At 35.2% G+C, this 26,744-nt stretch overlaps 2 protein-coding genes across 2 annotated transcripts in view; one reads left to right on the forward strand and one right to left on the reverse strand.

Moving 5' to 3' along the window:
* Positions 1 to 230: 230 nt before the first annotated feature.
* LOC109166988 lies at positions 231 to 1,542 on the reverse strand. Its single transcript, XM_019315888.1, has 2 exons — positions 1,139 to 1,542; positions 231 to 996 (listed from the first exon to the last, which is right to left on the reverse strand). Exons 1-2 carry the CDS (start codon positions 1,540 to 1,542, stop codon positions 231 to 233), a joined length of 1,170 nt encoding a protein of 389 aa, XP_019171433.1.
* Positions 1,543 to 2,800: 1,258 nt separating this feature from the next.
* The window catches only part of LOC109166957 (vinorine synthase-like), a 29,244-nt gene continuing 5,300 nt past the window's right edge, over positions 2,801 to 26,744 (forward strand). The window contains exon 1 of the mRNA XM_019315860.1: positions 2,801 to 3,799. Within this exon, the coding sequence (XP_019171405.1) occupies positions 2,840 to 3,799 (960 nt within the window). The 5' untranslated portion in view covers positions 2,801 to 2,839. The remainder of the gene's footprint in view (positions 3,800 to 26,744) is intronic.

Below are 26,744 nucleotides of genomic sequence, written 5' to 3' on the forward strand. Positions count from 1 at the left end.
CGCTGAAACTCGGCCAATGAGGCCGGATCAGTGCACCCCCTCAAGCGTTGTTGATCCTTTCTCAGTTCCATAATCTGTTTCCCATACTTGTGGTATCGATCTCCACCCCATCGTGTTAATCGGTTCCCACAGTACTCAATACAGTTCTGCAAACCCTGACCCCTTCCTTCCTGCCATGACTGCTCTACCACATCCCTACACCCCTCATCATATAACCAGGCCATCTCAAATCAAAAACCCCTTCTCCCAGTTCCACTTGTCCCTAGGGATTCATGGATTCCCAGAAAAAGAGCCGAATGATCAGACTTCCTAGTTCTCAAATTCGTGACCTTCGCATGCGGTACTATATTGCGCCACTCATTCGTAACCAAGACTTTGTCGAGCCTCTCCTCAATCCAATTTACTGTCCCATTTCCCTTCTCCCAAGTATACGGATAACCAGCCATTGGTAACTGGGCCAGACCACAATCCTCAAGAGCATCCCCAAAACCTCGAAGGAGGCTATTCGGGCGCGAATTCCCCCCTCTCTTCTCATGCTGAAATAGTAAATCATTGAAATCCCCCATAACAGTCCATGGGAGATTTGATGCTGCCGCCAATGCCCTTAAGAGATCCCAAGACTTAGTACGCCTGGTTCGTTCCGAAAAACCATAATAACATGTCATCCACCAGGCTGGATGACCCGTGATAGTTACTTCAATATCAACATAATTCGTTGAGTAACTCAGAAGTCTCGTCGTACTATTCTTTCTCCAAAACAACGCTAAACCACCACTCAAACCATTGTTGTTAACATAAAATAATCCCTCGAAACCAATAGTGACACGAATTTGCTCAGCGTGCTCTCGTCCCACTTTAGTCTTCATTAGAAATACAAAGTCGGGTTGCTTACGGGACACCATGTCTACCACATCACGAACTGTCCGTGGATTACCCAAGCCACGGCAGTTCCAGCTCAGAGTACTCATTGGGTCGGGCGGGCCTGGGATCCAGAACCTGCCATAAACAAGTTTTTTGAGCTATACAACATCGTCACATCACTGTTACCCCCCTCCTGCCTGTCTCCTCCCCTCTCCTCCTCCTCACGGCGGCGTTTTGCTAGCGCGGTCACCTCCTCCCCGGCCTCTCGCGCTATTACTTCCCTCGGATCAACAGCCTCTGCCGACTGCCTCTTCGGTAGTCCTGGTCACCTATTTCGCGTGGCCCCCGATTCCCTCCCACACGCAAATCTGCAGAGTACGGATATTGCTCTACCGGTATTGCCGATTCCCTAGCCCTTAGATAGAACTTGTAAGAGTGTCCCAACATACCACAGAAAAAGCAAAATGTGTGCAGCCTCTCATACTTAAAATTGACCCAGCAAGTTGTTTTATCCCATTTTAGTAGCTTCATCCTTTGCTTAATCGGTTTGTCTACCGGTATTGAAACCCGGATACGGTAGTAAGTCAGCCACGGTGCCCCAATAAATCTGTCATCCAGCTTAACAAAAATACCAATGAAATCTCCAATTTGCTCAAGAATCGGTATAGCCGTATAGCCCATGGGTAGATCATGTATCTGTACCCATAAATTGATCGTGTCTAGCACCACATCGACCGGGAGCACCCCATCTGGAACCTTCTTACATACCAACGTATGATTATTAAACAACCACGGGCCCTCCTCCAGTACATACTGCACATCCGTCTCATGGTAAAAAACAAAGAGAAACAGGTTCGGTTGGATCTCCGAAACCTGAACCCCCCCGTACCTGTTGCCAAACAGAGGCCATGACTTGCCGCATATATTCCACCTTGATTAGTTTGTTCATTAGAAACCTTCCAACAACTCCCCATGTCTGCTCAACGTCTGCTTGCTGTTCATCGTCGGCCCCCCGTTCGGATTAAAGATACTGTCCTCTTCATCATCCAAGGCGATGTCAGCCCATTGCTGAGTTAGCGCTGCAACACCATCCTTTATTGCGACGCCATGCTACTATCTAGAGACTGCCGACGCAAATACCGGTGAAAACTGCCGGAAAAAACCAAAGAAATCACGTAAAGACCTAGAAAAACCCTAGGGGTGGAGAGAGACTCTAGCAAACCCTAGAGAGCAAATTTTCTTACTATGTACAAATTTAATAACAAAATAAAAAAAAAAACTTTAAAAAATAAAAATAAGTTGACCGTTTCCAGCTAAAAAATAATAAAAAATAATATGAAAGCAACTGGCGGTTGGCCAGCTTAAAAATAAAAACAACTAAAGCCAAATTAAATGTCCAATGAGCGCGAATCCCAAGCAGTCCGTGAGCGCGAATCCCTAACAGTCTGTTTTAATTTTTTTTCTTTCACCTGCAAAATCCCATGTTTTGCAGGAAAAAGATGTTACCAAAATTTAGACTTCCCATTTGTTAAAAATGTTGTTCCTAGTTTTTACTGTTCCAAAAACCTTCTAAAATATGCTATTAGGAATGTTCTTAATTAACCTTTTTCAGTAAAGTAGAGGGTCTATTTGACCCTTTTTTTTTATTTTTATAATAAGAAATTATTGGAGTCTCATTTTCGTTATTTATTTATTTATTTATTTATTTATTTATTTATTTATTTATTTATTTATTTATTTTGTACTATATAGAATTTATAAATAATATATTTATTAAAAACTAAGTCCAATGGGCTGTGTGCTTTCAAAAAAAAAAAAAAAACTCCAATGGGTAACATGCATTTTAATAAGAAAATATTATTTAAGGATTGCATGCAACAGAAGTTATCCAACTCGCCGGATTTAAATAGAGCATCCGTAACCATAAGCAGCCATGAAATTTGTTGAAGCTTGAAACTCATCCCCCTAATAAATAATAATGGCCCTGAAAGTTGAAGTTTATCAGAAAGAGAAAGTGAGGCCATCTTCACCTACTCCCCAAACCTTGAGATACTACAAGCTTTCTCTCCTTGACGTACTTGCTGGACCTTTTTATGGGCCCCATGTTTTCTTCTACCCCTCCGGCGCCGGCCCTCGTCGCCACGATTATGATGAGCTCAAAGAATCCCTCTCTAAGACATTGTCTATCTTGTACCCGCTCGCCGGAAGGCTTCTTGAAGATGGATCAACAATAGAGTGCAACGATGAGGGTGCGGATTTCGTCCGAGCAAATGTTACAAATTACGATTTGGGTGAGTTTCTCCGGCACCCGAAGCTGGAAGATCTACGGCAGCTGCTTCCACTTGACCCGTACCCAGAGGTTATTGATCCGGCCATGCCAATGTCAGCTGTTCAGGTGAACAGGTTCCGGTGCGGCGGAACTGCGGTGGCGTTCTGCACTTGGCACGGGGTGGTGGATGGAATTGCGATGGCCAATTTTTACAACACCATGGCGGCAATAAACCGGGGGGAAAGGGTGGTCACTAATCCCGGCGGTGGTCTCGTCGTGGACGTCGCCGCAATTTTCTCGCCGGGGAATTCCACCATTGTCCAGGCAATGCGCACTGTCATGTCGGGAATAATGAAAAAGAAGCTGGGAAAATACGCGTCGAAAAGATATATTTTTAGCAAGCAGGATACCGAGCGGATCAGGAACCAGTACAGCCAATCGGAGCGCCACCGCCGTCCATCTCGAGTGGTGTCGCTGTCGGCGTTCGTATGGGCGGCAGTGATAAGAGCAACTCTAGTGGCGAAGCCAACCCTCAAGACCCACTTGCTCACACATTATATGAACTTGCGAAATAAGTTGAACCCGCCCTTACCTTCGCAATGCCTAGGCAACATCCTCCAAGGGACCGACTCCGTGTGGGAAGTCCATGGCGGCGCCGCAGGCGGACCGGTTACTGGCCGGTCACTTGTAGGAAGAGTGGTGGAAGCCATGGACAAGGTTTCAAACGACTACGTGAGGGAAATGCATGTGGAGGGTGGGTTTCTCAGATCCATAACATCTCAACAATCAAAGATAGTAGATTACAAAAAAGGTGAGACAAAAGTTTTGAGTATAAGTAGTTTGTGTAAAATTCCCCTGGGTGAAGTTGATTTTGGGTGGGGCAAGCCAATATGGATTGGCATGCCTCAAACACTGTTGGACCTTGCTCTTTTCGTGGATAGTGAAGATGGGGGAATAGAAGTGTGGATTGGGTTGGATCCTGAAATTATGTGCAATTTAGACAAGGACAAGGAATTTCATGCATATGTGTCATCCGCCCATATCGTTTATGAATCGTCTTGTCATCTAAGCAGTGCACTTTAAGCTAAGGCCGGCCGGCTGAAGGGAAAGGGAAGTGAAGTATGTAGTCCTACACATATATGATTAGTTGGCCACTTCTAATAACTTTCATATGCAATCTCCCTTAAATAACAAAAATTCATAACCAATGTCATTTAGAGCATCATTATATTCCTTCTTATCAAACAATAATGACCTTGAGTTGATATTTTTACAACTAGTATTGTACCCGTGCGATGCACGGTCCATAAATAAAATTTTAATTTACAGTGTTATTGTAATAAACAAAAATGAAATGGATATATGATAATAATAAACTATACATATATACCATATCACAATGTGTGTGGTTTGGAGTTAAACTTAAATGAATGTTACAATTACTTAATTTTCTTAATTCATATTTGACTCAAATAATATTTTTAGGTTTCATAAGATTTGATCAAGAACAATTTGTCGTAATAATTTGCTACTTTAAGAAATCAGTAAGTATAATTTGGTATTGATGCAATTTTTGACCATATAACTAATCCCTATACTTATTATATATATATATATATATATATATATATATATATATATATATATATATGTATATGTATATATAAATATATATATATATATATATATATATATATATATATATATATATATATATATATATATACATATACATATATATATATATATATATATATATATATATATATATATATATATATATATATATATATATATATATATATATATATTTATATATGTATATAAGCATAAGTGTCTAAAAGCACACCTAAACCGATCAATGTTTAAAAACCAAACCAAAAAGTTCACAAATCCTTCACTTTCTCAACTTTAACAACAAACTTCTTACTTTTTTGAGCTCTGTGTTAATGAAAACTCATCGCTGTCATTCAAATCTTCATTTCCCTACAGAAATTCCTAAATAAAAAGATAAACAATAAATAAATTTAATAAAATTTGAAATTAAATAAGGGCAATACTAAACAAAAATACCAAACTCATCATCCCAAATATAACTTAATTAGGTCATGTAAATATTGAATATTTACAAAAACATTAAATTGAAATTAAATTGTTCTGCATTTGGTATTGAATGATAGTACTATTACTCAACTTATTTTAATCAGAGTTTATTTAACGAACTATTTGCACGAACTAAATATTTATTAAAAATTTTACATCAGATTACAATATATGATTTGTAATAAGACTACATAAGAATGATTTTACAATATAGGATGGTATCTCTAAGTGGAGAAAAAAAAAAAGGAATTACTTCTCAAAAAAAAAAAAGTTTACAATTTACATAAATCATAATTTGTTTCATGCTCAATAACCCAACGTTATTAATACACTACACAATAAACTTTGGAACCAAAAAACTCTAAGCGTAGTTGACTACTGCTGCTTTGTAGAATGGCCTGTAACTGAAAACATGCTTAGTTCCTGCATCAACATAACAGAGAGAATAATAAAGACTTAACAATATACACATTCATAAGGTAATAAGAAAAAAAATGCTAAAGCAATCTTCAAAACCATTGCAATACCACGTAATGCTTAAATTTCTGTTGGCAGTTCTTTTGTTAACTAAACAATAGACATATACAAAGAATAAGTTAATCATTAAAACTGGAAAGTGGATTTAATACATACCTCCAGATATTTTTCCGTCAGTTGCATTGCTGTCATGCATATTAGTTTGTTACAGTATCTATCCCATAGAAGGAATGGCCCATTACCATCCTTATCTACAACCCCTCACCCCAAGGTGTAAGCTTCTTAATAAAAATAGCATGTAATCTTTTCTGTCTAATTATGCATTTAGGCAGAAATACAACACAAATCTATTTTATATTAATGGTCCTGAGTTTACAACCTCAAACCTAATGAATAAAAATTCAAATTTAAAATTCCAATGAAATGTACAGTGAATATATAAGTATATGTATCATACAAAATGACAGTTACTTTTCTTTCAAAAAAAAATGACAATTACTTGTCTCCTCTCATAAACATCATAAATGGTACTGATCACCAATTCACCATTGACCCACTGGTGAATTCATCAAATGTGTTCCCATAAGATGATCTTGTTATTGTATTCACACTCCAAAGAGGAGTTTGTTCACTGGAAAGGCTAAATGTGAAGATGCAAAATGCATAATCCCTATAAACATGTTGTACTCCGTGGGTATTATACACAGATTACATATCTACATGCATACTTCTTTTGCCATGAAAAACACACACCTTACACTTTATGCTTTCACTGCCCTTCCTATCATGGATATATATCATACTTACACACACACTCACCTTGATAGCACTGCTTGTTATCATAGGGAATAAATGAGTCGCCGTAGTGGAGAGAGGAGCCATGGAGATCGAAGATTATATTTGCAATCTGAAAAACTGTTGTGCTGTTTTTGAAACTGTAAAGTGAGAATGTATTTTTATAGCTGTGTTTGGAGACATTGAAGAGATATGTGATTTAATGCTATTTTTTTTTGAATAACAAAGAGACACAATTCTAAACTGTGTGAACAAATTAATTAAACAATAAATCCTAATCAATAGGATAACCAAGGGTTGAAGATAAAAAGCTAGACCTCTGTTCATTTCTATTCAAATATTAAAGATTACATTGAACCACAAGTGACAATTCCCAAAAAATAGTTATAAATGAGAGGCCAAAATAGTTTTTACACTACTTATTACAAAACGCGGTCGTTTTATTTGGGCGGGAATTATTTACCAAATTTATTTTCTCAAGGGGTGTGGCTTTTTTATATAGTAAGATATGTATTCATTTTATGAAGTTTATATTTTAATTAATTAAAATAAGATTTGTTGCATTGTGTCCAAACTTTGTTATATGTTTTTAAAATTACAGCCTCAAATATAACTTATTGTGACCATTGCTTACTGCGTACAATGAGCCCCCCCTCACAAGGGCGGGAATTATTTATCAAATTTATTTTCCCAAGGGGTGTGGCTTTTTTATATAGTAAGATATGTATTCATTTTATGAAGTTTATATTTTAATTAATTAAAATAAGATTTGTTGCATTGTGTCCAAACTTTGTTATATGTTTTTAAAATTACAGCCTCAAATATAACTTATTATGACCATTGCTTACTGCGTATTGAGAGGTTGCTCCCACACTGTCGCTGGTGAGACTCGATCCTTGATCATTTTTCTCAAACTTCATCCCTATGACCAGTTAAGCTACCCATGCGGACGTATTTTAGACAATCTTAACAGAAGATTTGGTTGTCATCAATTACAATTTGAAATTGTTTGTTGTAGAAATAATAAGTTGATAAAATCAAATAAAATACAAAAAGCAATAGGATTCGAATTTTTGAGAAAAAATAATCCTAAATAGCATAAATTTAAGTCGTGTGTACCGCACACTATCCATAAAACCGATTCGTTATCGATCTTCCAAGAGTACTGAGAGTATTGTAGAGTCAGTCTACCAATATAAAATGGATTATAACACAATATATTTGAGCATTCAAATACAATGCTTTCAACGAACTTAAACGAGGTTACCATTTTTAAAATTTAATCGAAGTATTTGGCAAATTTTTTTAACGATGAAATGATATTTTCGAGATAGGAAAAATAGAGTTATTGCATTCTCAAATCAGCAATCAAAACATTTTCCCTGACGCAAGTATTAGAATTTATTAAATGTTAATAAAATGATCATTTGTGAAAAGGGAGTTTAAAAAGAATTATCTTTTTCCCTCTGTGTTGTTAAAGTTTTATGGAACAAAGTAGTTTCTTAAGGTTTAATTCAGCCTTGTACTTAAGTAGATAGAGTCTGTACTAGCGTAAAGAGTTAGTTTAAATAGGTCTTATAACAGACTCGACGTACCGAAGGTTTAACCAATCAAAGAGATAGTTCGAGCTAAAGTTCAAGACATCTATTATGTTGAAGATCTTTTCAGAGAAGAATACTTAAGCCCTATTTTCTTGTCTTCCAGGCGGTGGCATATAGAATTACACAAAGAAAAGTCAAGATGTAAACAATATTTTCATTAACTAACATTAATGTGGTGCAAGTTTTTTTTTTTTTTTTTTTTTTTTTTTTTTTTGAAAGTAATGTGGTGCAAGTTTAATTGAGCACTTTATGACTATTAAGTGGTAGCATTAATGTTGTAACGAAAATAACATTTTTTGTTACAAAGCCTATATTGATGACATATAAGGATATAAAAGAATAGGTCCTGCCACTGCTCCGAGACACCAGAAATACACCATCTATATTGTCTGGAGATTAAGTGGGAGACATTGTTAATTACTTTGCATAAATTATTACTACGATTATTCACAATGCAATACACAAAGGTATCAACTATGGCTGGAGTTTTGCTTGATCATTACGCTTCCGCGAAGATGTTAGATCTTTACAAGTATTTGATTGTATATTTATTCTAACATTTGGTATCAGATCCTTTATAATCTCTGCCTAGTTGATTGTTTTACCTAAAAACAATATAGATTTATTTCATATACATTCAGTTTTTTGTATTTTAAAATTAAAATCGAAATAATTTTATACAAACTATTTATATATTTATTTATGGTTTTAAAAGCCCTATTTAAGGGATATATTTATTTGCCAAAACTTTGACCAAGTCAATATGAGAGGAACCTTTGAATATGATAGAATTGTTTTTAACCCAAAAAATGATTTTAAAATTAACCTAACATATTTTCATATTTATTATGTTATATTTTTATCGGAACTTGACCCACTTTTGACCAAAAATTATAAACACGAGATTTTAACCCGTGAAATTCCCCCTTTACCCCTCCTAGCCGTTCATTTCAGCATCAAATCCCCTAAGGTTTCGTGCACCCTATAAATACAACACTAACTCAGCTTTGCCTCTTCTCCATTTTTCTCTTGAGCTTTCAAAAGCACCAAGCCAACCTATAGATTTTATCTTGGCAGTAAGCTTCCTTCACTCTTTCTTCTTTCTTCTTCCTTCTTTATTTTCTTCTCCCTAGTTTCTCACACTGAAGGCATGTGTGTATGTATGTTTGTGTTGTTTGGTTTGGAGCCCTAGAAGATGGTGAAGGAGAAGACCTAGCTTGGAGATAGAGATGGATGAATCTTGAGGTAAAGGCTAGAAGTTTGAGGTATAACCCATGGAAACTCAAACTATTATTTTTATCCTAACTGTTGATAGGATTTGTTTGTGTGATGATGTTGGTAAATAATGTGTTTGTAGGTGATGCAAGTGGTGTATATTGATGCTATGATAGTGTTTTTATTGTGGGATTATGATATTTGTATGATTGGAATGCTTTGTTGTTGATTTGGTGTGTTATGGTTGCTGTTCGAAGTGAAGCAGGGGAGGAATGAGGCTACTGCCTTCACCCTCCCATTCTTCATGCAGGACTACCCCGCATACCTGGGAGGTATGCAGGGCAGTCCCTTATGAATCATGGCAGGGCGTGATGGCAGGGCCTTGAGCCCTGCCAGTCACGCTCGAGACCACGCAGGACTTGCGGTAGGGCTTGCAAGCCCTGCCGCCTAGTCCTGCAAGGTCTAGGGCCCCTGGCAGAATGGAATTTTTCCACTTTTGGGTCCGGCCATGGTTTGTTTTTGCGGGTTTGGGTGACTTGTGCGGCTCAGGACTTGATGTGTTCGGGCAAAAAATGTTAGACATGATTATGTGTAAACCATTTTCAAAACAAAGCATGTACCATCATTTTATCCTAATTATGATTCAAACATGTGTTATCAAAAGTGTTAAATATGTTTATATGGGTGTAAGTCATTATTGTTGAACCCATTATGGGTATGTTATGGCATGAAATGTCCTATGAAATTATTGATCATGATTTGATAAGTATCTCATGTATTTAAAGTATGTGAGCATCTATTGACTGTGTTAAGTCATTTTTGAAATTATTACTCACCGATTTCTAAATTGATGAGTTATATGCCAATAAATACTTAATATTTTAGAAACCTACCATTATATATTTATTCTCGTTATTTATATATGTATAGATATGGTATTGTATGATATATGTTTGCCCATCCCTTATCAAATAAAACTAATATTTCTATCACCTATCCCTTTCTCTATTTTCGAATGCTATATCTATAATTTATTTCTAAAATGTGCATCAAATATGGAAAGTGTTTTAGAATGCTATACTACCCCTATCTTTCATGTGAGGAAAAAGTATATTTTTGGAGGACCTGTTGGGCTATAGTCCCTTCGGAAGAAATGATGAAAATGAATGATGAAGGAAATGATGAGATATATGATGAAAAGAAATCTGGTCGAAAAATCTTGGATTTATATGAAGTAGCTTGGTCGAAAAATCCTAGGTTACTAGGGCTTAGATACTACCCGCTGGCTGGGCTTGGAATCCCAGTTAGGGGGTGTGCACACTGAAGGTACGATCCTGATTCCAAAAGATATATGAGATTTTGTGGGCGAGATTGAGATTAAGTCGGTCGATAATTGCCGAGCCGGGATTAGGTTCATTCACGATTCGTGAAGTTCCTATCTCCCCACTTGAGGTTCCGTTAGTGCAGATGTGGCGACTGTGTGGGAAGCATCGTTCACTAGGGCTTCGCTGGGGAGGAGTCACTGCCTCTTATGACCCAGATTGATGAGACATTTATGATCCATGAGATTGATGATACAAATGAGATTGATGAGACAGTTATGATCCATGAGATTTATGATTCAGATGAAATTGATGATACATATGAAAATGATTAAGTTTCCTCCAGTATTATAAAATAAATAATATTTTCTTAAGAGTGAGAGCTATATTAAATGATATTTATATATAAATCTATTTATATACATGGAGATAATCTTATTCCAATACTTCCTTTACTCATGATTACAATTGAAATGAAGCTATTATCTAACCGTTTTACTCAGCATGGTGATATTCAGCTAGTACTTCACTTACTTGTGGATTTCGGTACCAATTACTCTCACCTATTCATTCACTTCTATCAGTTTTGTACTTGAATACTTAAAGGATATTTGTTAACTGTGTAAGCATGCATGTGAGTTTAGTCTATTCATGTCTACATGCATAATTAGTGGGTATGTCTATATGTATACATAAGTATATGTGATTCTATATATGTAAATATAAAAATATATCAATATTTGTGTGATCCTCTGTGATCCTACGTGTATAGTTATGTGTAAATGCCAAAAACACTATTTTCCAAACCTATATCTACTTTACAGGGTTGAGTGGTTTAACTTAGCATTTTATTCTATCCGGGTTCTTTTCCATTGTTTTCTTGGTAACCAATTTCAGGTTTGGATTGATGCATGACGAGAGCACGTTTAGAGTCTTTATCTTGATAGTTTTATTGTTTTAGTTTGACTTTAGTTAGTAACCCTTTGAGACTAGTATTATGTTGATAATGATGTGATCCTTTTAATCTTGTGTAGACTTGAATAGATATTAATGAAGTTAACCTTTTAGATTGCTTAATATAGTAGAATGTTTGTAGATTCCTGAGGTAGTCCTTTGTTATGTTGTGGGTTGCTTGATAAATAGATGTTTGGACCTGCCTAACCCTTATTGTTTGATATTGAATAAGTTGTGATCTTAGTAGTTTAACCCGGTAGTCATCCGAGAATAGGTGATTACGGCGGTAGCATTACCCGTTTAGTGTTTATTCCATTGTGAAAGCTAGTATTTTATCTTGGCTCTAGTGTTAGAAAACGAGGGTGTTACAGAAAACCCCCCACCGCCTACCGCTCAGGTCCCACCAACTTTCGCAGAACTGTTGGCTCAGGTCTTTGATGCGTATGCACGTGGGACGGGTCAAGCAGCCAACATTACCCCGTCGCGACCTGTGCAATCCATTCCTGTTAAGAGGGAGGCGTGCTAATGGTGTGGCTTCAAAGCACTCTGCGCGTTCGGAGGGTCGCTCGCCAGGTCATCCACCACCTGTGCGCTCTGTACACTCGCGGCTAGGCCTTGCAGCTCCGGCTCAGTCAGCCCTAAATCGGCTGGGTGGTCGAGCCGGACACAGCTCCCCCGTCCAATCAGTAAGGAGGGGTAGAGAGCGACCTGAGGGAGAGCCACAGCGAGCAGTTATTTAGAGGAGGATAGCTTCTAGACGTGCGAGAGGCCGAAGAACCAGCCGGAGTTGAAGGTAGTGTGGAGTCACTGGTCGAGCCAGGGCAATCAACCCTGGGAGTGGCCGACCTGGTGGCTGCGATCAATGATCTGCGATAGAAGATAGAGGGAAAAGACAAACCGATTGCTAAGGCCCTATTGACAGCCTCCCCGTTCCCTGTAGAGGTGTTGGCGTATAGGGCCCGAATGGTTTTAAGCTGCCCAAGCATCCTACTTACTATGGATCAGGAGATCTGTGTGACCATGTTATAAGCCACAACTTTATCTTTGATGAAACCAAGTATCTCACGCTTGTTATGACCTATAAGAGAAGGTAGACCAAGGTAATTCCCATCTGTATTCTTGCTGAAGTTAAGGGTGGGTTTGGAATAGTTGACAGTTTGACCTGAGGCTAAAGCAAATGACTGAATTGTGTTCTTTAAAATATTGGCCTCAAAGTGGGTGGCTTTACAGAAAATGTAGTAGTCGTCGGCAAAGAAGAGGTTAGTGATAATGGTGGCACCTTTGGCAATAGCAACACCATCGAGGGTTCCCTCTCTTTGTAGTTTTTGGAGCATTAGGTGAAAAACCTCAAGAATTAAGATGAAAAGATAAGGTGATATGGGATCACCTTGTCTTAGACCCCTTTTTGGTATGACAGTTCCAATGGCTCTACCCTCAAGAAGGATGGTGTAATTCACAATGAAGACCATTTCTCGGATTAAACGAACAATGTGGCTAGAGAAACCCAATTTAGAGATGACGATCAGAAGGAAATCCCAATTGACTCTATCAAAGGCTTTACTCATATCAAGCTTGACACCAACATAGCCTTCCTTGCCCTGACTCTTTCTTTTGAGGTAGTGGTTGATTTCATAGGCAATCATGATGTTATATGAGATTAAACGACCAGGCACAAAGGTTGATTAGGAATCAGACACAATAGTGGGGAGAAAAGGTTTGATACGGTTTGCAAGTATCTTTGATAGAAGCTTATAGAGGGTGTTGCATAGAGCAATAGGAACTACAAGAATGAAGACATTTAGTGACAAATCTTTTGTGACACTTCATAATTTAATCACAAATAATACCCTTTTTGTGACAAAAAAATAATTCAAAATTATTGTGTGGGATAATTGTGATAACTTTTTTTTTTTTTTTTGTCACAGATAGTATGGTAATTGTGACAAGTAAGTATTTGTTACAAATACATTGTCACTATTACTACAATAATAGTATCATAGCATACGTTGCCACTATTTGTTGTCACTAAATGTAAGTGTATTTTTGCGGCATTATAATTATGGCGGAATGAATGTAATTGTGACAAAATATAATGTGGACACAAAATTATGTACTTTTTGTGACAAATAGTTGTTGGTCACTTTTGTTTGTCATTTTTGTGACAATTTTTTTTGTTAATAAAAATACAATTGGTTAGTACCATTAGAAATGAGAAACAATTGTGAGAAAAAAAAAACTATTGTCACAAATATTATCATTTTTTGTGATAAAATTATTACAAATATTTGTGACGCTCAATAATTCCGTAACAAAAATTACTAAATTGTGACAATAATTGTGTTGATTTCATGTTTTGTCACTAATTTATGATAATTGTGACGAGTAATTAGTTGTTACAATGACTTTGTCACTATAATTAAACAAATGAATATTGTGTGAAATTATGTTGTAATTGTTGTAAGAATATTCAGAATAGACAGAAAGTGGGGAGGAAAGCCAGTCGTCTTTTCATTCATCGTTAGAATTCTTATACAAAGGTATCACCAAATATAAGGTAATTACAATACATATAAAAGGTAGTAACCTATCAATTGCAACTACTACCATATATATAATAATGTCCATAATAATAATATTTATAACACTCCCCCTTGGACATTATTTGACATGATCCTGCCTTGTAAAAATTTGCTAGGAAAACCCTGTGGGAAAAACCTAGACAAAAGAGTATAAATGTATATATTCATGCCTCGTTAAAAACTTCACTAGGAAAATCACGTGGAAAAAACCTAGTTGAAGAAAAGAGTACATGATATTTATAAGAACATATTTTGTACTGATTGCCTCATTAAAAACCTTAACTTAAGAAACCCTGTGGGAAAAACTTAGTTAAGGGAAAAAGAGTACAACCATAAGCCTTCAGGGCACAATCGACATAATCTTTAGAATTTTGGGGTTTGTCTACTTAAGCAATTATTTTGCAACTTTTCCCCATTTACGTTACTATATCATACTCATGTCTCGTTAAAAACCTCACTAGAAAACTTAGCGGGAAAACTAGTTGAGGAAAAGAGTGCATGATGTATGTGTATTCTTGTTTTAGATTAACTGCCTCATTAAAAACCTTAAATTTAAAGAAAAACTCGTGGGGAAAAACTTAACTAAGGAAAAGAGTACAACCGTTAGTCATCTAAGACACAATCTTCAGGATTGATTCATGTAAAATGATACTCCCCCTCAAGATAACAATCCTTAATTCCCATACATTAAATTTCCAAACTGTATAGAGAAATTTTGTAAATAAATATATACAACTGTCAATTGAATAAATATACTCTATAATAATGTCGTGACTCTTCTGGAGTTCACGTGGTATAATATTAATATCATAGTATCTAGTCAAAAGTATTTCATTATATATCCTTTTATTGACCCTCTATGGGACAATGGAGGTAAGTATAGTACAACCAGTTTTGCAACTTGGCATTATGAGGATACAAAATAATAGACAGTACCCAAGTAGCCATTGCATATTTGTTTGTCTAAGTATCCAATCAAAATCATATATTGGCTAACTGGTGTATAAAATTCTTCAAGGAAAAACTCGATCTTCAAGTCAAGATAATACTTAGATTTTTCAAGCCTTTTATTAAAAAAAAAACAAAAAACAAAAAAAGACTCCGTCTTTAGACATGAACTGATATCATCAAATTGTTTAGATATTTCATTGATGTTTACACTATAAATATTGACTGAGATAATGAATAAATAAGTTCATTATGAACCCTTTATCGAGCACATAAAGGTACATATTATTCCTTCTTCATGAGGATAATAACTCCATTCGCAACTCTTTAAAGAGTACATAATGGCACATAATAAATACATATTCCTTCTTCGAGAGGAAAATACTCGGTCAATTATTAACTATTTCAGGTCAAATAAATACCTTAATATTTTAATGTTGCGATTTTCACTTTTTCTCACTTTGAGAACTTAAAATCCTTCGAGGACTTTTGAAATTAATATTAGTTGCATATCTAAGTTTATTATTCTGCCAATAATATTATGTAGGGAACTTATTGCCATTTATCGTGGGAGAGTATATTTGTTTAAAATCAATTAAGGGTCTCTGCGTGAACCCATAAGCTACAGACTCGCTTCATATCTTATCACCTCGTTATTCTTGTTTTCCTTCCACACCATTTGTAACCTACAGGGTTAATACCTCAATGGTGTACGAAAGAAATATATTAGTGAGTTGAGCTGTATATGCCTTTAATTGCTCTCTTTATACGTTAATCAATCTAGGCGCTTCTGGCACCTAGTTCTGGATCCAGATTGTCATATAATTTGAGCAATTTGAAGGCAATTGTTTTGTCGACAACTTATAACATTTTTCAAGAATTTCTCCCATATTTATAATTGTTCATGGCAATATTTAAGTCAACCAGATTCTAGACATTTTCCACTATTATTCAGATCACATCTGGTTGTCCTGCATCCCTAGTATTATGTTTGTGTGGTGCAGCTATTAATTGACTAAGGTTTCTCATCATCTGGACGAGCGTATCCAGGACTAAATTATTCAAGCTTTTCCAAGAGTGACAATATTTATTTACTAGATCTAGTATAATGATTCTTATCTCTTACATACACCGATAGATCTCCAACACTTTGTATCAAGGAGTATCAGTAGATATATTTGGTCCTAGTTGGGGAAAGTACACGGGACCTAGTCACTCTTTTATGATCAGTATGATGTATTTGGCAAATTTATTTGCTAATATCGCAAATAGATTATCTTCTGAACTTCCAGTTCAGTCTTAACTAGTACATGGATTTAAATAATGAAGATATTTTCATTTTATGAAATTTCTTGACACTCTATTAAATTTGAACTCTTATCTCCCCCTAATGCCGAGAAACAATCTTCATTAATTATGCAGTCAGCATACCTAAGGATATGTATTATCTCCTATCATGTGCTCTTGGTATTAATTAATCAAGAGACAGAGGTTTCTTTGGTAGCCTTTTTAGAGGTACGCTGTGATGGTGATATATTGATATAGACTACGCACTATATATAATAACGCAGATAGGGAAATGTTTATTTTGAAACCATGTACTAGGGAAATGTTTATTGTGATATGCAGTGAGTTAGATTTGGATTTAAAACAAAAGTATATCCCCAAAACAGATAATTCGATAATTTCTCCTTCACACATGCTCTATAAAATACTCATGTGGATAAGAAATTATAATATCTAACTCATTATTTTTGCCCTAAGTGACCCAATTTCTCATGCCATAATTAAAAAAAACGAGTCTCTAAAATGTAAAGATTATCACAATACAATAAGTTCTCAAACGTATATGAAATTTACCACAAGTGACATAAAATCAGATAGGGCAAGCATACACATTGAACAAAAATGAGTGGAACATTTGACAATCTTAGGGAGATTAAACGCCAAAAGAAGTATAGATGTTGAAATATTATCAAATATTAACAATTTGTTTGCTTCAGGCAAACCAACATGATATGGCTCACTTTTGGCGGTTAAAACACATAGCATTTTTGCATAGTAGCATAGCATTAAAAATAGAAGTTGCAGACTTCATTCACGAGTCATGAGTCGTTAATCACGCAAAGATATATTCAGAATCTTTCCGAGCTTATTAAAATATAGTCCATTGACCAAAACACATTGTCAAGTGGGGAAGATTTAAAACTCAAAGTTTATATTCCCGCAAAAATTAAGTTTTTGATGTCTTTTAAAAACAATGACATTCAAAATACTTAGTATAAGTTCGTCATGCATGTACTGCTACTGGAGTACAAGATGACTAGTTTAGAAAACAATGAGACTCGCACTATGTACAAAGTGCTTATAAAGATTCACTTGCGTAACGATATTATATTGTACTAGTCACATTCAGAGACGAAATAAACATCCTAAATTTTTAAATTTAGTCAAAAGAAGATCATAACAATTTATTGACCAAAGCAATCCTTCAGGGATTAATATAATATGGAATATGTGACATAGTAAAATGGACATTCACTATTAAGGTTTGGTCTAAGGAGTGAAATAGTAAAATCAGAGCTCTTAATTTACTTTATGGGCAAATATATATTCAAAATTGAGAGCTTTAATTTTGAAATCATAGGCATTAACAAAGATCACCACATTTAGGACATAGCATTTAAATTGTTATCACATGCAAGCTAAGGTTTAGCAACGACAGGTGCACCTTAACATAACTATGTCACTGTTTTATGGTACACAACCCAAGAATAAGTTACCACATACTCTGATATGCTCTTAACAATATTTTCTAGAATGTAACTCTGGATTGTAATGATCATATATATGAGCGAGATAAGTCTCAACATATATGGCCTATAGCAGATAATTGTTACCATTGAGAGTAAACTCAACAAATTCTCTTTTATGATGTTTACCATGGTCACAAATTTGAGCAAATAAATGCTCTCAAATTTAAGGCAATGGATGAGTATTATACTACATGTTGACTATAGTCTGTCATTAATAATAATCCATTGACATATATATAATTATTATAGGCAATAACATGAAGCACATAGCTAATTAACTATGCATAGGTATGAAACTCTAATATCACATGTTAGATATAAATATAATCTAACGTAAAGTTAATGACATTCAAAACATGTAAACATGTAAAATTGACCTTTTCATAAGAGTGCGGATTGGAAAAAAAATAGATCATCTATTTAAGTACCTAGCCGTACGCCCCAACATTTCTGTCTATACAAGTGCCATTTTTTTTTTTTTTACTTGCAGACCTTTTACTCTTTTCACAAGCTTAAGGGGAGTTCTCACATTAATTCGGAAGCTTCTGGCCTCCCATTATGAAGAGAACCTCTGTAAACAATTTTTCACACAAACTTAAGCAAACAACTGAATTATCTATCATCTATACTTCAGATTTTCTGAAAAGAATCCTTTAGATTAGAAACTAGAAAGAGCACCAATCCTGAAATTTGGGATGATAGATTGCTTCCCCATTACTTCAGTTGGGATCATCATATGACGAACACACAAGAAAAAATGAGAAACACATGACCGTATGCATCACAGACTAAATTCCTTGATAAGCTCTCAATAGAGAATCCCTACAAAATAATACATAGTTGACAATCACATCTTCTCTCTAATATATTGAAAAATGCATGTAAGCTTAAATTGGATTCTTCTGGAATCATCAAAACCAGCCCTGCTAGAAATTGCTTGAATTACATGCATAGTAGAGAAGCAAATAGGAGCAAATCTTATTCCATGTGCAAATTTCTTTCTTGCTCTCATTTTACCATTAACTTAGCACTCATGCGACATATTAACTTTGTACATAGGTGTAATAGGCAAAAGGAATATGAAGTTATGCAATATTCAGAATCATGCCCCAAAATTTATGCAAAGAAATTTAGCCCACAGTAACCATAAATTTCACTAGGCAATTCATAAGAAATACCGTTCACCAATTTGCTGATCTTTTCGCCGTGTATTCAATGATGTTATTGTCGCTAGCCGCCAGCGGTCGATGGGCTGTGACGCTTTCTGGGGCGTGACCAATCGGAAGCACGGAGAGAAGGCCGACCTGGTCTCGGGCTCCGACATCCGATCGCCGGCTGCGACGCCTCCTCTGGTGTGACCGGTGGTCGAACTGTATCGCTTTCTTCCAGCGTGGAGAGATCGATGGCGCCTCAAAACGGCGCTGTAGAGGGCGGAGGTGGGGCAGACGTGGAGCAGGATTACGGCGTCGCCGGGTCGGAGGTAGTTCTAGACTGCCCACTTCACGGCATAGGCTCTCTCGTCGCTGATATCGACGGCAATGGCGATCTTCCGTTGCGCCCCGACCGGAAATTCGATCTGCCTCGATCCACTTTCAGATTCAGCCGCTGAAGAGGAAATCTCTTCCGTCGCCGGCTTCTTCTAAGAAGAGATCGCGCTTCTGGACAACCAAGCGGTTCTGGACTTCTCAATTCACCGAGGATGGTTAGAGCCAGAATAGACAGAAAGTGGGGAGGAAAGCCAGTCGTTTTTTCATTCATCGTTAGAATTCTTATACAAAGGTATCACCAAATATAAGGTAATTACAATACATATAAAAGGTAGTAACCTATCAATTGCAACTACTACCATATATATATATAATAATGTCCATAATAATAATATTTATAACAGTAATCAATGTTTGCCACAAAAATTGCATTCAAGTTTGTGTCAAAGTAATTTGGTGTGAACTAGCAACTAGGTATTATTTGGATCCTGTTGTATTTCTTACAACATATATTTGTTAGACAATGAGGTCTTCTTTTTAATATTATTTTAATTTGACGAGTAACATTTGATGAATGAATTATTTTATTCCAGATAATAATTAAATTAAAACATTTAATTTTGACGAGATTTTAAAATAAATAATTTTATATTGTGTGCATTTGGCTTGTATTATTTGAAAAAAAAAATAATTTTGTGAGCAAGTAATGGTCACTTATAAAAACATTACGATTGATAATTGTGACATTATTTCAACTTATTTAAGTGACGAAGATGATGGTTACAAGAAATTGAATTGTTGTGCGACTTTAGTTAACACTAATGATTGTTTTAGAGTTAACTTCTTTAATCACAAATAAATTCAACATTTGTTACCATTATTGTTGTCATAACATAGTAATTTTTTGGTTATCACTTTTTAGGTCACTGATAATCATTTTTGCATCAAGAACAATTCTCACAAAAAGGTACAACTATTGTGACTAAACCGTTGTCACAATAAAATAATTAATTGCAACAATTTTAGTTGTCACTAGATCAATTTTTTGTAATTACATATTTGGTCACAAATTATACATTTATTGTGACCACTATTGTTATCACTCAAATACTACTTTTAGTGTACGTAAACATTGTCACAAAAGTCTTGAGTAATTGTGACAACTTTTCAAATACTACAATAGTGACGGAGGATATAGTGACAATGGGTAATGACTTCAAAAATTGGTCTCTAATTTCAATAGTGACCAAAATCGATAGTTTTGGTGACAACTTCTGTTATCACTAAATGCGAAATTTTTTGTAGTGAGGTTTAAGGTCCCCCATACACTCCGGTTTATTTTTCTTAGGTATTAACACAATATGTGTGGAATTATTACTAGCAGGCAGTTGGCCAGTACGAAAGAAATCAGCACAGAAGGTAAGTAGTTCACTACCAAGAATGTCCCAAAAGTGTTGGAAAAACTCCAGATTTAAACCGCTAGAGCCAGGAGAGTTCTCATATTTCATGTCAAATAACGCATCTTTGACTTCCTGGATAGAAACCCTTCTACTCATGGTGGTATTATGCACGTCATTAATGATAGGTTCAATGCCGTTAATCACAGAATCAAAGTTTCCCAAAGCAGGACAAAAAAGATCATGAAAATATTGTGTGATTAGGGAGTCTAGTTGGGTACCTCGATCTATCCAGAGTCCATTGATATCTTTGAGTTTTGTAAGGCAGTAGCTTGTTGTCTACGTTGGACAGATTTATGGAAGTAGTTCGAGTTTGTGTCGCCATCCATGAGCCAAAATTGTTTCGCACGTTGGCGCCAATAGTGACTTTGTTGTTGTAGGACTCGAAGGTATTCAATCTGAGCTTCCCTGGCTTGTAGGAGGATATGCCACAAGAATCACTCCTATGCTTTGTTGCTTCCATACGTCTGCGCCAATAGTCGAGCCGCTGTTGGAAATTGCGGGCAAAATTTTTCCCCATATCTATATGGCTTTACCGCAACTTCCCACCCTATCCATGAGGACTCTGACTGTGCTTTCAACGATGATATGATGTTTCTGTAGTGAGCTTCACGAAGCCTAAGATTTTCAAACCGGAAGCCAGCGCAGCTCCTGGATTAGGAGTAAGCGGCGGCAGAATCTGGAGATGCAGCGACATGTGATCACTTTTTGCGGGAAGAGGTTGCACTAGGAGTCAGTGGTTAGAATCCTGTCGAGTTTAGCTTTGACCTAGTTCGGAGTGCCTTTGGATTGTTTCCAGGTGAACTAAGGGTAAGATTTTCCTTAATAATATATATTATATATTATATATTAGGGTCTTAATTAAGTGGTGCAAGTTGACTAGGCTTATTAAGTGGTCTGGTTGGACTTAATAACTAGTAGTTGTTAGTCAATCAAACTTTGTGCCTAATATAACCTGGATTGATGGGATACAGGATTATGGATTAGATAGCACATTCAGTTACGGTACTCAGACCGCTCAGTAGACACCAATACACCATCTAGGATTCTGAGTCAGGTCTGAGACAAAACATGGCTGACGGTCTACCGTTAAGAGGCAACACAACAGGAACATCAACTATGGCTGGAGATCAACACGGCGCTTCCGCTATCATACGAGGTTAGGTTTCTCGTACACTATGGTTCATATAGTTAGGTTATTTTATATCTAACATTTGGTATCAGAGCCTTCATAATCTCTGCCTGGTTGATTGTTTTGCCTAAAACAATATTAAGTTAAGTTTCATATACATAAAGTTTTTGTATATGTTTTGTAAATTAATTCGTTGAAATATACATACAAACTATATCTATTTAGTCATGATATAATTAAGCAATTCAGTGTGTATGTTTTAGGTGAATTAATTACTATTGCTCCGTAATAAATTTTCTGAGCCTAATGTATAATTTTGATTTATTTTCAAAATTATTTCTCCTACTGGCTACTGCCATACTGTTAGCCGAATATGTTTCGCCGGTTCCGGTTGTTGTCCACGTCGGCGACCATGGTAGATGGCTGGAGTGACTCTCGTTGTTCTCCCTTCGGTTGAGTCATCACTATGGCGCCGGTGCTTTTGGTTGTGGTCAATGCGCCGCTGGCCTCTGTCGACGGCGGCGGACGATGGGCGGCGTCGCGAGCAGAGCCGGCTGTCTCTGGTGTTGCGGAGAGGAGACTCGGCGGAGCGAAGCTGGGTTTCCCGGCGATGTTGCTGCTCCATTTCCTCCTTCAGGCGACGCCGGCGACATCTAGTGCTGCTCCTCGTTTCGGTCGACGCTGCTGATGTTCTCATGGCTGCTAGGGTTTGGTCTTTGGTTGAGCTATGAAGAAGATGACGGATGATGATGGGTTATAAGTTTTGGGCCGGGTCAGGCCCATTGGGGCAGACCTGGTCCAATACTTTAAATTAAAAAAAAAAAATCTTGGGCCTACTTAAGTATTGGGCTTGCTTTAGATCTCCATCATCATATTTGGACTTCTTCTAATTAATTGATTAAATTAATTCCTCTTTCAGTTATTATTAAATTATCATTCAATTTTGGGCAAATATTAAGTTTTAAATTTGCTGTTTGAATTCTAATTTAATTTTGAGGTTTATATTAAATTGCCTCAAGTGTTGCTATTTATTAAGAATTTATGAGTTAATAATAATATATTAATATATTAATATGCAAAAATCCAAGCATACTTTGTATATTCATAAATTATTATTATAATTATACATTCATAATAGCATGCATTAAAGTTGGATTTAGCATGTTATTAACTCATAAATTCATTATTAAAATATCATTCAATTTTGGATCCTTAGGCCAATTTTGGACATTATGGTCTACTAAAGCAGCTTGTTTGGTTTTCTCTTAATTTTGAGCACATTTTAGTTCTATGTGTCTCAGGGACTTTAGAACTTATTTTGAACAAGCTATTTGGGACCTATCTTGGGTCATTAAAGTATGGATCCCACCATTTTGATTGATATTTTAATAATAATTATAGCTCCTTATAGCATGCTTATTAAGTTATAATTATTACTAACTACCATATTTTGGTATTCATCGTTGGTAATAATATTAAGTTTTGGGTCTATTTCAGTACTAGACCACATTTATCATTCATGTTATAATTCACTTGGGCCATTGAGGTTTGTGAGCCTAATTTGAGTGATTAAGTGCTATAAGTATTGTCTTGGCCAGTTTTGAGACATTAAGGATTTAAGGTTTTAATTGTTATTTTGGCCATTAAGAATTATAACTATTATTTAAGTTGATTAATTTTTAATCTATCAATAGTTTCCAGTGCCTTAATAATAATATTAAGTCTTTAATTTTATGGCAAAAGCAATATAGTTGGTATATTGTCTATATAATGGTAATTTGGTTATTACTTTAACTTCAGTCTCCCTAAGTATCATAATAGTCATGGTTAATTATTATGTGGTAAATTGAGATTAGTATTTGGCATCCCTTAATTACAGTTTTGCCTTTATTGTAATTATTATTAATTAGCATTATTAATTACTGTTATTAAGTTTAGGGGCTAATCTCATTTTATTACTTTTCATAATAATTAGCATTTAATGGTAATCTGCTATATTTGGTACATTGGCATGATTACCACTTTATTTTACATGACTATTAATGTTGGTAATTAAGTCCTACAATAAATTTTTTAACGTACCATTGGACGCTGCATCGAGTTTATTGTCACCGATAGTGAAGATTGGGAGAATTCTGGAGTTTTTCTTCTCTTGTGGATCACCATCGTTGTTAGCGCAATGGAGAGATGCAGTTTGCATCATTAAGGTTAGCCATTAATTATCTTTTACGGTTATTTTTGATAATTAGTGCTACAGTTATAGTTAAACCGCTAATTTGGACTAGTCACATATTTTATCTTTAGAAAAAAGGAAAACATTTAAAGGTGCATTACCATACTTTACTTTGTTGTTATAATTAATGTTAATAGTGATTATAATGTTACTTATTACTATTAATAATTAATGATTAATGATGACATTAGTATTTTTATGGTATTCAGATGTGTATCTTGAACTGTTTCCAAATAAATTTATGTGACAATACTCCAGTTCAGAAAATAATTTTCTGGACATTAATATTTTTCGGACTTCAAATTTTATTAAGTTTTCAAAATTTTATCCGAAAACGTTTATAAATGTTAGCGGTTTTAACCACTGTTTTTCCATATTTAGTCTCCTACTTAATGTGATAATATTATTATGGCTATTTATTGCTATTTTGGTTATTTGCAATTTTGTCATTAATAATAATAATATTATTATTATTAACTGAGTTATGGAGAGTGATTTTGAATCAATTTAGTAATTTTGGAAAAATATGTTTGCTAGGCAATTGACTTTTGCCATTAATTTCATAATTCATTTAGTTCTTGGAATTATGATTTTAGTTCTTATTGCCCATGTTTGGTTAAGTATGAATATTTGGTATAAATTCATATTCTTTAGTTGGTTCATACTTTCTAGATTGTTTTATGCATTCGATCATATTAAGTGCATAATATTAAGTTTAATTATGCAATTAGGGTTTGTGAGATTTTAATTTACAAATGCTAGCATATCCTTTTGGTTTGATATTGTTTGAATTTGTAAATTCAGTTATTTCTCATAAATTTGATTTTTATGCATTAAAACATTTTCCCATGGGCTTACAGTTTAAACAAAATTTTAAAGTATATATTCAGTACATTATTATTCAAAATGTTGGGTCTCTTTTGGTTTGGACTCATCGGTGTTTGAATATTAAGTTTATACTTTAAAATCTCATATTGTAAATTGCTTTAAGTTATGCAATTTATTTGGAATATATGATTTTAATGCTTAATTTTATGCATATTTGTCCACCGCATAATATTATGTTTTTAAATTATGCAATTTTATTATGCCTTTAGCAATGCATACTTTGGGATGGAATTATAGTAGTTCCTTATTTAAGTTGGACTTATGCATAAACTTTAGTTGCGGTAGTGCCTGAATTTAAGCACGTTTAGTCCGCTAATTTAGTTCACCATTTAAGCTTTAATCATAGGTGAACCCTACAGTTTTCTGGTGTATACCATACAGTTTACTGGTTTATACCCTCAAAACAATTATACATTAAGTATATATGAATCGGGGAGACATACTAATTTTAATGGCCATGACTTAAGAACATCTTGTGCCACTAGTCTCCTTAAATTGATACTCTATTTAAGGAATTGGTTTTCAGTGAGACTTAGTCTCTAACCACCTTTCCTTGGAGTATATTCAGATTTTCCCATCACAATTTGGTATAATTTGTTTGTCAAAATTTTTTAAGTATTTCTTGTCAATGTGATTTTATTTCGGTTCATTAAAGAATAGCCAAAGCATCTTTAATTTACTGAAATCTCTTAAGTTTTCAATCTTGGTTAATTAAGGAAATGCTACAGCATATTCAGCTACCTAAGATTGTTAAGTTTCAATCACATAAAGTTTAGGCAAGGAATTGATAATTGTCTAGTGATCTTATAATTTTAATTTGGTTTGGGAGTAGCCACAACTTCCTTAATCTGTTAAAATTATATATTAAGCGGTTTATTTTGATCACATAAAGTTTTGAACATATCGTTTGTGGTTAATTGTATGTAATATGATGGAATTTAGCCCACAGGCAATTTCGTTATATTTGTATAATTAATCAGGATGAAATACTAGACTATGGTCATAATTTAGCCCACAGGTAATTATGTATCGGAATGTAGTCTAGTAGTTTTATCAATGATGATAGAAATAAATTTATTTATTTACTTTATGGTTAGTTTTAATTTTATGGTGTAAACTTTAGATCATATTTCTTATTCCAAAGTAAAAGCTGAACCCCAACTCCGGCCCGACAGAGCATTTGGGAGGATGTAAATCATGGTGACTCAACTGAACATGAACCATAGAGGCTAGACCGGTGCTCACTGCGCACAAGAAGCCCCCCTCACTTTGAGAGGTTGTTCCCACACTGCCGCTGGTGAGACTCGATCCCTGGTCATTATTCCAAAGTTTCACCTCTATGACCAGTTGAGCTACCCATGCGGGCTTAGATCATATTTCTTAATTTGCCCACAGGGATTAAGAAAAGGAACATGATCTCTTAAGTTTTTTTTTTATCATAATGATAGCAATGAATCTTATTGAATAAAACTTTAGCCTACAGGCAAGTTTTATGTCATTTGATTCTTCAACTCATTTGATAATGGTTTCATCATAAATAAATTTTTCAGTTGGATCTAATTGAGTAAAACTTTAGCCCATAGGCAAGTTTTATGTCACTAGATTCT

Source organism: Ipomoea nil, unplaced genomic scaffold, assembly GCF_001879475.1.
Source record: "Ipomoea nil cultivar Tokyo-kokei standard unplaced genomic scaffold, Asagao_1.1 scaffold3142, whole genome shotgun sequence".
Taxonomy (NCBI): domain Eukaryota; kingdom Viridiplantae; phylum Streptophyta; class Magnoliopsida; order Solanales; family Convolvulaceae; genus Ipomoea; species Ipomoea nil.

What these genes read in the sequence shown, in the direction of transcription:
- LOC109166988 (XM_019315888.1), bottom strand. Translation starts at nt 1,542, where the DNA reads ATGGGCTATACGGCTATACCGATTCTTGAGCAAATTGGAGATTTCATT. An exon ending in AGGCTGTTGATCCGAGGGAA is followed by an intron (nt 997 to 1,138) that starts GTAATAGCGCGA and finishes TGTTTATGGCAG; the next exon opens with GTTCTGGATCCCAGGCCCGC.